The sequence below is a fragment of the Phasianus colchicus genome, chromosome 37, assembly GCF_987193195.1.
Source record: "Phasianus colchicus chromosome 37, bPhaCol1.hap1.1, whole genome shotgun sequence".
In the NCBI taxonomy this organism is placed as follows: Eukaryota; Metazoa; Chordata; class Aves; order Galliformes; family Phasianidae; genus Phasianus; species Phasianus colchicus.
In genome coordinates, this window is record NC_143472.1 from 2704590 (window position 1) to 2715225 (window position 10636).

The 10636-nt window shown below is 59.0% G+C and overlaps 1 protein-coding gene across 1 annotated transcript; it reads right to left on the bottom strand.

Moving 5' to 3' along the window:
- Positions 1 to 1195: 1195 nt before the first annotated feature.
- SLC22A6 (solute carrier family 22 member 6) lies at positions 1196 to 10395 on the bottom strand. The gene is made up of 11 exons (XM_090129740.1): positions 10082 to 10395; positions 9601 to 9682; positions 9399 to 9502; positions 8427 to 8581; positions 7628 to 7796; positions 7003 to 7126; positions 5997 to 6106; positions 4838 to 5052; positions 3870 to 3978; positions 2260 to 2463; positions 1196 to 1290 (listed from the first exon to the last, which is right to left on the bottom strand). The coding sequence occupies exons 1-11, from the start codon at positions 10393 to 10395 to the stop codon at positions 1221 to 1223; spliced, it is 1656 nt and encodes a 551-aa protein (XP_089985866.1). The 3' UTR covers positions 1196 to 1220.
- Between the last annotated feature and the right edge of the window lie 241 nt (positions 10396 to 10636).

A 10636-nucleotide genomic window follows, 5' to 3' on the forward strand; every position in this document is an offset into this window, starting at 1 on the left:
ACCCAAACTGATGAAAAAATTCAACTCCTTTTCATCCAAAAAATCCCAATTTTGGGGTCAAAGCGAATCCACCGCCGCCGCTTTCAGGTTCAGATCTTCCCCCCTCCCCCCTCCGGGTGCAATTTGGGTGAAAACAAAGGGTTTTTGGTTCAAAATGGGCCGTTTTCCCCCATTTTAGGCCTCTTGACATTGAAAAGTCCCAAATCTGATGGATTTTGCCCCATTTTTTTCTCTCCCCCCCCTTTGGCAAAGCTTCACGGCTGTGTCTTATCCAGGAAAAACACACAAAGATGACACCAAAATCGCTCGTTTTCGTAATAAAAACGGATACAAAAAAAGGTGGGGTTGAGGCGTTTTGGGGTAAAAAAACGGGATTTTGGGGCAGCGGTGGAGTGGGATGGGGGCGGGGGGGGGGGGGAACTGAGTAATTTTGGGGTGAAAACCCTCAATTTAGTCGATAAGATGGGGATTTGGGGGGGGCTGGTATTGGGGAGTTTGCCGCTGTCCTTTTTGGGATGAAAAAAACCTCTTTTAGGGCTTTTCGTTTGGGCCAAAATTGAGCGAAATTGGCTGAAAACCATCATATTTTTGGGGTGAAAAGAGCCCTTTTAGGGTTTTACTTCTGTGTTGAAAGTAAGGATTTTGGGGCCCTCATTTTGGGGTGAAAAGAGCCCTTTTAGGGTTTTGTATCTGGGTTGAAACTGAGGGTTTCCAGCCCTCATTTTGGGGTGAAAAGAGCCCTTTTAGGGTTTTGCTCCTGGGCTGAAACTGAAGGTTTTCTGCACTCATTTTTGGGGTGGAAAAGCCCTTTTTTAGGCTTTTTCCATCTGAGCTGAAACTGAAGGTTTTCTGTACTCATTTTTGGGGTGAAAAAGCCCTTTTTTAGGGTTTTCCGTCTGGGCTGAAGCTGAGGGGTTTGGATCCTCATTTTTGGGGTGAAAAAGCCCTTTTTTAGTTGTTTTTTTTTTTTCCCTGTGGGTGCTGATGTTGGTTTTGTCCCGCCTTCTTTTTGGGGCTAAAAACGCCCGTTTTGGTGTTGCTTTCTTCCCACCCCTTTTCCCTCTATGGGGAATGAATGAAACCCGGGGCCAAAACTGCCCCAACTGGGGCAAAGCTTTTATTGGGGGAAATAAATAGGATTTGGGGGTGGGGGTGGGGGTTGGGGGGCGGTGGGGGCACTTCCGGGGTCATGACCCCGGAAGTGACCCCACCGTGACCCCTCAGGCGCTGTCCTGGGTCCTGGTGACGCTCAGTGGGACGGTGACCTCGTCGTCCTTCAGGTGGCCCCCGCTGTGGGGAGACCCAAATTCTTCTGTTCTTACCCAAAACCTTCAGTTTTTACCCCAAATCCTTCTGTTCTTACCCCAAATTCTTCTGTTCTTACCCCAAATCCTTCTGTTCTTACCCCAAATCCTTCCTTCTTACCCCCAAACCTTCAGATCCTACCCCAAATCCTTCATTTCTTACCCAAAACCTTCAGTTCTCACCCCAAATCTTCATTCTTCACCCCCAAACTCTTCAGTTCTTACCCCAAATCCTTCACTTTTCAACCCCAAACCTTCAGTTCTTACCCCGAATCCTTCAGTTCTTACCCCAAAACCCTTCAGTTCTTAAAAAACTCCTTCACTTCTTACAAAATTCCTTCATTTCTTACCCCAAACCTTCAGTTCTTCCCCCAAAACCTTCATTCTTCATCCCCAAATCCTTCAGTTCTTACCCAAAACCTTCAGTTCTTACCCAAATCCTTCAGTTCTTACCCCAAATCCTTCCGTTCTTACCCAAAACCTTCAGTTCTTAAAAAACTCTTTATTTTTTACCCAAATCCCTCAGTTCTTACCCCCAAATCTTCAGTTCTTACCCAAAACATTCACTTCTTACCCAAAACATTCACTTCTTACCCCAAAACCTTCAGTTCTTACCCAAAACCTTCAGTTCTTCCCCCAAAATCTTCATTCTTCACCCCCAAACCCTTCAGTTCTTACAAAATTCCTTCAGTTCTTACCCAAAACCTTCAGATCTTACCCCAAAACCTCCAGTTCTTACCCAAAACTTTCAGTTCTTACCCCAAAACCTTCACTTCTTACCCAGAACCTTCACTCCTCACCCCAAAATCTCTCATTCTCCCCCCAAAAACCCCCACGCCAGAACCCCCCTCCCTCCGCCCCATTCCCCCCTCTCCCCCACTGGAGGAACGGGTCCAACCCCGGCCTCATCGTTTTGGGGTCAGAAAGATGAATTTTGGGGTCTGGGGTCCCTCACCGCCTCTCCACGTCCTCCACGGTTTCGGGCAGCGGAGCGTTGCGCGTTTCGGGGAGGAAAAAAGCAGCGATGGCCGCCACGATGGGGGCTGCCCCATAGACCAGGGGGGGCAGCAGGGGGGCCACGTCGGCCCCCATCCGCACCAGTGGGGCCACCATGCTGCCCACACGAGCCATGCTGCCCCCCAGCCCCATCCCTGTCTGCCTGCGGGGGGAGACGGAGGGGGAGATGGGGGGAGGGAGAGGGAGAGAGGGAGGGAGGGAAGGAAAGAGGGAGGGAGGGAGAGAGGGGGAGATGGAGAGAGGGAGAGGGAGAGATGGAGGGAGGGAAGGAAAGAGGGAGGGAGGGAGAGGGAGGTGGAGGGAGGGAGAGGGAGAGATGGAGGGAGGGAGAGGGAGAGATGGTGGGAGGGAAGGAAAGAGGGAGGGAGAGGGAGATGGAGGGAAGGAAAGAGGGAGAGATGGAGGGAGGGAGGGAGGGAGAGGGAGGGGAAGAAACGGAGAGATGGAAGGAGGGGGAGATGGAGGGAGGGAGAGGGAGAGATGGGGGAAGGAACAAGGGAGAGATGGAGGGAAGAAAAGAGGTGGGAGGTGGAGAAATGGAGGGGGAGATGGAGGGAGGGAGAGGGAGGAGAGGAAACGGAGAGATGGAGGGAGCAATGGAGAGAGGGAGAGGGAGATGGAGGGACAGAACGGTAGATGGGAAGGAAAGAGGTGGGAGGATAGAGAGGAGGGAGATGGAGGGAGGGAGCGAAAGAGAGGGAAGGAAAGAAGTGGGAGGAGGGAGGGAGGGGGAGATGGAGAGAGAAGGAAAGAGGGAGAGATGAAGGAATGGAGGGAGGGAGAGGAAGATGGAAGGAGGGAAGGAAAGAGGTGGGAGGATGGAAGGAGGGAGGGGGAGATGGAGGGAAGGAAAAAGGGGGAGATGGAGGAGGGGGAGATGGAGGGAGAGGGAGATGGAAGGAAGGAGGAATGGAGGAAGGGAGAGGGAGATGGAGGGGTGGAGGAAAGAGGGAGAGAGGGAAGGAAGGAAAGAGGGAGAGGAGAGATGGAGGGAAGGAAAGAAGTGGGAGGAGGGAGGGAGGGGGAGATAGAGGGAGGGAGGAGGAGGGAAGGGAAGAGGTGGAAGGAATTGAGGGAGGGGGAGGGAGGGAAGGGAAGATGTGGGAGGGAGGGAGGGAGAAGGATGGTGGGTGGGAAGGAAGGAAAGGGAGAGATGGGAGGGAGAGGGAAGGAAGGAAAGAGGGAGAGGGAGGGAAGGGAAGAGGGAGAGATGGGAGGGAGAGGGAGGGAAGGAAGGAAAAAGGGAAAGGAGAGATGGAGGGAGGGAAGGGAAGAGGTGGGAGGAATTGAGGGGAGGAGGGGCAGGCGGAGGGAGGGAGGGGGAGGGAGAGGGAGGGAAGGTAGGGAAGAGGGCGAGATGGAGGGAAAGAGGGAGGGAGGGAGAAAGGGAAGGAAGAACGGAGGGAGGGAGGGAAGGAAGGAAGGGACGGAGGAATGGAGGGAGGGGGATGGAGGAGAAACGGAGGGAGGGAGGTGAGATGGACGGAGGTGAGGTGGGGGGAGAGGGGAGACGGGGGGGGGCCGGAGAGGGGGGGCGCGTGGTCCCACCTGATGGCGGTGGGGAAAAGCTCCCCGGTGAAGATGTAGGCGCAGTTGAAGGAGGCGGCCAGGGCTCCCTTCCCCACCACCGCCAGCGCCATGCGGGGCACGCGCAGCTCTGGGGGGGGAACAGCCCTGTCACCCCCACCCCACTGCGCCCCCAACACCCCACTGCCCCCCCCCAGCACCCCTTTCCCCTCACCCCACCACCCCCATCGCCCCCACCACCCCCACCCCATTGTCCCCCATCCGTCCCACTGTCCCCTATCCATCCCACCACTCCAGCACCCCCCCTCCCCATTTTCCCCCACCCCCCATCCCTCCATCCCATCACCCCCCACCCCCCCATCACCCCCATCACTCCCACCCTATCACCCCTATCACCCCCCACCCAATTTTACCCCACCTTGCACCCCTCCACCCCACTGTCCCCCACCCATCCCATCACCCCCCACCACCCTTCCCATCCCCCACCCCATTTTCCCCCACCTCCCACCCCTCCACCCCATTGCCCCCCACCCCACTGTCCCCCATCCATCCCATTGTCCTGCACCCATCCCATCATCCCCCACCACCTTTTTTCCCCCCACCCATCACCCCCACCACCCCCCACCCCACTTTCCCCCACCTCCCACCCCTCCACCCCATTGCCCCCATCACCCCCACCACCCCCCACCCCATTTTCCCCCACCTCCCACCCCTCCACCCCGCTGTCCCCCACCCCCCATCACCCCCACTTCCCCATCACCCCCATCACCTCCCACCACCCCATTGCCCACACCCCCATCACCCCCGCCACCCCCCACCCCACTTTCCCCCACCTCCCACCCCTCCACCCCATTGCCCCCCACCCACCCACTGTCCCCAATCCACCCCACCACCCTCCATCCCATTTTCCCTCACCTCCCACCCCTCCACCCCGCTGCCCCCCATCCCTCCCCCCATTGCCCCCCCCTCACCCCCCCCCAATTGCCCACCCATGGGCACGATGCTGTTGATGAGGATGCAGATCCCAGCCAGCCCCAAAGCCGCCGCCTGCGCCGTGCGCCGCCCGGCCCCGCTGATCACCAGCATTGAAATCAATTTGGCCGGGATGTCCACGGCAGCAAAAATCAGCTGGCTCAGGTAGATGTCCACCCCAAAGCCCTGCAGGTCCATGGCCAGCCCATAATAGGCAAAGCTGGTGGAGAACCTGCCCCAAAAAAGACGTTTTTCGGACTTGAAAACGCAGCCGGGATGACCCGAGGGGATGAAGTTGGGTTTGACCTCAAAAATTGGGGAAAACCCAACTTTTCCACCCCAAAAAAAATGGGGTTTAGAGCTCCGAAGTTGGGTACAGATCCACAAAAAGTTGGGTTTAAATCCTTGGATTTGAGTTTGGATCCACAGAAGTTGGGTTTAGATCCCAAAAGTTGGGTACAGATCCCAAAAAGTTGGGTTTAGATCCCCAAAAGTTGGGTTGAGATCCCAAAAATTGGGTTTAGATCCTTGGATTTGAATTTGAATCTCCAGAAGTTGGGTTTAGATCCCATAAAGTTGGATTTAGATGCTTGGATTTGAGTTTGGATCTTCAAAAGTTGGGTTTAGATCCCCCAAAGTTGGGTTTAGATCCCCAAAAGGTGGGGTTTAGATCTCCCAAGATTGGGCTTAAGTTCCCAAAATTGGGTTTAGATCTCCCAAAATTGGGTTTAGATTCCCCAAATTTGGGTTTAGATTCCCCATATTAGATCCCCAGAAGTTGGGTTTAGATCCTTGGATTTTTGTTTGGATCCTCAAAAGTTGGGTTTAGATCCCCAAATATTGGGGTTTTATCCCCCGAAGTTGGGTTTAGATCCCAAAAGTTGGGTTTAGTTCCTCAAATTTGAGTTTCGACCCATCAATTTTGGGTTCAGATCTCCAAAAATTGGGTTTAGATCCCGAAACATTGGGTTTAGACCCCCAAATGTTGGGGTTTTATCCCCCGAAGTTGGGTTTAGCTCCTCAAATTGACTTTCGACCCCTCAAATTTGGGTTCAGATCTCCGCAAAATGGAGTTTAGCTCCCGCAAAAAGGAGTTTCTCCCCTTCCCCCGAGAAAAAATAAAACCCCTTTTGCCCAAAAACTTGGGTTTTAGCCCCAAAACAGCCCGAAGCTTGCCAGACAAAGCAGACTCCGCAGGACACCGTCCTCATCCCGGGGGTGCGGATGAGGGCAGTCAGAGCCCCCCCTGGCATCGGCTTCTCCTGCCGCAGCATCGCCTGCAGGGTCTGGGGGGAGAATGGAGGGGGTCTGGGTGGGATCTGGGGGGGGGTCTGGGGGGGTCTTGGGGGTCTAGGTGGGAGCTGGGGGGAAGATGGGGGGGGTCTGGGGGGTCTAGGTGGGATCTGGGGGGGCCTGGGGGGGATCTTGGGGGTCTAGGAGGGATCTGGGGGGAAGATGGGGGGGGTCTGGGGGGTCTAGGTGGGATCTGGGGGGGTCTGGGGGGATCTTAGGGGTCTAGGAGGGAGCTGGGGGGGAGATGGGGGGTCTGGGGGGGGTCTAGGTGGGATCTGCAACGGGAGCTGGGGGGGTCTGGGGGTGACTGGGGGGTCTAGGTGGGATCGAGGGGAGAGAGGGGGGGTCTTAGGGGTCTAGGGGGGGGTTGGGGGGTCTAGGTGGGAGCTGGGGGGGAGGTGGGGGAGTCTGGGGGGAATCTAGGAGGGATGTGGGGGGGATCTGGGGGGATTTATATGGGATCTGGGGGGGTCTAGGGGGGGTCTAGGGGGTCTAGGTGGGAGCTGGAGGAATCTGGGGGGGTCTTGGAGGGGGTCTGGGGGGTCTAGGTGGGATCTGGGGGGCAGCCGGGGGGATCTGGGGGAGGTGGGGGGGATCTGGGTGGGATGTGAGGAGGGTCTGGGGGGATTTATATGGGATCTAGGGGGGTCTAGGGGGGTCTAGGGGGTCCAGGTGGGACCTGGGGGGGTCTGGGGGGGATTTATGTGGGATCTTGGGGGGGAGCTGGGGGGTCTGGAGGGGATCTGGGGGTCACTCAGGGGGTCTCTGGGGGGATCTGGGTGGGATCTGGGGGCCACTAAGGGATATTTGGGGGTCTTTGTGGGATCCGGGGGTCTCTGGGGGTCCCTCTGGGGGTCTCATGGGGTGTCGTTGCGGGACCCCCCCTCACCTCCCTGCTGAGTTTCTCCCCCTCCTCCCCCCTGCCGTTGATCCGGGCCACTTTGCGGAGCCCCCGGAGAGCGGAGTCAACGCGGCCGGAGATCAGCTGCCAGCGAGCCGACTCGACGAAGAACCTCCAAGAAGCACCGAGATACACCGAAATCGGGGGGGTTTCAGGGCATCTCCCCCCCCGATATGATGAAAAACCTCCAAAAAGCATCAAAAAACACCAAAATCGGAGGGGTTTCGGGACAACCCCCCCCCGACTCAGCAAAAAATCTCCAAAAAGCATCAAAATCGGGGGGGTTTCGGGACATCCCCTCCCCGACTCGAGGACAAACCTCCAAAAAGCACCAAAACACACCAAAATCGGGGGGGTTTCGGGACAACCCCCCCCCGATATGATGAAAAACCTCCAAAAAGCATCAAAAAACACCAAAATCGGGGGGGGTTCGGGACAACCCCCCCCGACTCAGCGAAAAACCTCCAAAAAGCATCAAAATCGGGGGGGTTTCGGGACATCCCCCCCCCGACTCGAGGACAAACCTCCAAAAAACACCAAAACACACCAAAAGCGGGGGGGTTGGGGACACCCGCCCCCCCCCTTCAGCCCCCCCCCCCCCCCCCCCCCGTACCACGAATAGAGGAAGAAGAGGAAGAAGGGCAGCGACGCCGCGAGCTGCAGCTGCCGCCAGCGGGGCAGCGCGAAGGCGAGGGCGGCCAGCACGAACTGCCCCCCCGTGTAGCTGTAGCCGTTCAGCGTCCCGACCAGAGCGCGGCTGCGGGGGGGGATCCACTCCATGCCTGGGGGGGGGGCACAGAAATATTGGGGGGGGGGCGGCAGTGGGGTCCATTCCATGCCTGTAGGGGGGGGGAAGGGCAGAAATATGGGGGTGGGGAGGGGGGCAAAGAAATATTGGGGGGGTGGCAGTGGGGTCCATGCCTGGGGGGGGGGCAGAAATAAAGGGGGGGGGCGGCAATGGGGTCCATTGCTATGCCTATGGGGAGGGGAGTAATACAGGGGGGGATGAATGGGGGGAATAAATAGGGGGGGCGTCAGTGGGATCTAGTCCGTGCCTATGGGGGGGGCACAGAAATATGGGGGGGGGGGGGGCTTCAGTGGGGTCCAGTCCGTGCCTGTAGGAGGCGGGGAGGGGGGCACAGAAATATTGGGGGGGGGGGGGCGTCTGTGGGGTCCATTCCTATGCCTTTGGGGGAGGGGGGGGGCAGAAACATGGGGAGCGGGTGGGGAATAAATGGGGGGGGGGGAGGCATGAGTTGGGGGCGCATCATTGCCTCCCCCTACGGGATTTCGGGACCCCCCATGGGATTTTGCCCCCCCGCCCCCAGATCTCAATGCCTCCCCCTATAGGATTTTGGGACCCCCCTATGGGATTTTAGGACTCCCCCCCCCCCGACCCCATAATCTCTCACATAGGGACGCAGAGTTGAGGGACACCCCCGCCATGGCGACCCCCCCCAGGAAGCGGCAGATGCAATAAACGAGGAAGGTGGGGGCCAGCGCCGTGCCCACCCCCGCTGCCCCCATCTGCAGGTAACACCACGACAGCAGAGGGCGGCGGCCGAACCTGCGGGGGGGGAACCGGACTGGGAGAACTGGGAGGACTGGGATGGATGGGGGGGGGGGGGGAGAACCGGACTGGACCCCAAAAATGGGGAGAAAACCCCCAAAATCCCAAAGCAGGACCCCAAATAAACCCATAGGACCCCAAAAAGGGGACGAAACCCCAAAGACCCCCAAAATCCCAACCAAGACCTTAAAAGGAACCCAAAATGGGGTTATGGGGGGGTTGGGATGGGGGTATGGGGTGATGGGAACGCTGGGATGGGGGTCCCAGTCCACTCCAGTCCCATCCCAGTCCCTCCCAGTCCCTCCCAGTCCCCTCCCCGTCCTCCTCATTCACACCCAGTTCTCTCCCAGTCCCCCCAGTCCCATCCCACTCCCCCCCAAACCCCTCCAGTCCCCTCTCCATCCCTCCTCATCCCCCCCAGTCCCTCCCAGTCCCATCCCAGTCCCCCCCAGTCCCTCCCCATCCCCTCCAGTCCCCTCCCCATCCCTCCCAGTCCCCCCCAGTTCTCTCTCACTCCCTCCCAGTCCCTCCAGTCCCTCCCAGTCCCATCCCACTCCCCCCCAGTCCCTCCCCATCCCCCCCAGTCCCCCCCCGTCCCTCCCAGTCCCCTCCAATCCCTCCCAGTCCCAGCCCACTCCCCTCCCAGTCCGAATCCCACTCCCATCCCACTCCCATCCCACTCCCCCCCAATCCCCTCCCCATCCCTCCCACTCCCCCCCAGTCCCTCCCAGTCCAATCCCACTCCCCACCACTCCCCTCCAGTCCCCTCCCAGTCCCCTCCCCACCCCCCCCCGGCCCCCCCAGCCCCCCCTACTTATCAGACAGGATCCCGACGACCCCGGACCCCAGCAGGATCCCCCCCATGTAGATGGACTGTGCCAGCTGCCGCAGCGACTTCGCCTCGCACACCAGGTCCCACTGAGCCCAAACGCGGGGCACAACACACATGTGGGGCTCCAGCCCCCCGCTTATGGGGCTCACCCGACTCCCCCCCCCTTCCCCCTTCCCCTCCATACCTCACTGATGATGGTGTGAGCGAAGACGCCGTCGCGATAGACCCAACCATCGCGACACGGCTCGGTGGCCGCCTCACCGTCACTCATCCCATTGTCGGCGCTGGCCACCCCGTTGGTGTTGGCCATCCCATAAACGTTGGCCGCCCCATAGACGTTGCCCACCCCATCGCTGTTGGCGTTGACCTTCCCATCGACGTTGGCCATCCCCTTCACTTTCCCCACCCCATAAACCTTGCCCACCCCATTGTTCTCGTCCACCCCATTGTTGCTGTCCATCCCGTTGACTTTGTCCATCCCATAGACGTTCCCTACCCCATAAATGTTGCCTGTCCCATTGTTGTCGGCCATCCCATTGACATTCCCCATCCCATAGACACTCCCCACACCATTATTGTTGCCCATCCCACTGTTGGTGTCCATCCCATTGACGTTGCCCACCCCACTGACGTTACCCACCCCGTAGGCGCCCCCCACCCCATACCCGTTTCCCCCCCCATAGAAGCTGGCCGTCCCGTTGACCCCCAAGAGATGCCACTGCGGCTCCACGTAACGCCGGCAGCTCTGCAGCCCCCGTTGGCCGTCGGAAGGGATGGAGACCAGCAGCGGGACGTCGGCCATGCCGGTGCCGTTGGGCAGCGCCCGCGGCCTGCAGTGATGCTCGGGGACGCCGGCGGTGAAGTTCTGGAGGAGGTTATGGCTGGCCAGCATCAACAACGGGACGGCCAGCGCGGCCACGTGGCTCACCTGGAAGCGACCCATCCCTCCGAGGAGGGACAGCAGCTCCACGAAGATCATGGCGGCGGCGGCGGGGCGGGGAGGGGGGAGACGCGGATGGAGGAGGGCTGCGGAGGAGGAGGGGGGTGGGGGGTTAAGAGGGGGGGGGGTTTGGGGTGAGGGAGGGAGGTGTGGGGGATCGTATGGGGGACGGGGGTCTGACGGTTGATTTTGGGGCAAGGAATGGATTTGTGGTCGATTTTGGGACAAGGGGTGGGTTGTAGGGTCAATTTCGGGGTAAGGAACGGATTAATGGTCGATT

What these genes read in the sequence shown, in the direction of transcription:
- SLC22A6 (XM_090129740.1), bottom strand. Translation starts at nt 10,395, where the DNA reads ATGATCTTCGTGGAGCTGCTGTCCCTCCTCGGAGGGATGGGTCGCTTC. An exon ending in TTCTATGGGGGGGGAAACGG is followed by an intron (nt 9,683 to 10,081) that starts GTATGGGGTGGG and finishes CAATGGGATGAG; the next exon opens with TGACGGTGAGGCGGCCACCG. An exon ending in CCTCAACTCTGCGTCCCTAT is followed by an intron (nt 7,797 to 8,426) that starts GTGAGAGATTAT and finishes CCCCCCCCCCAG; the next exon opens with GCATGGAGTGGATCCCCCCC.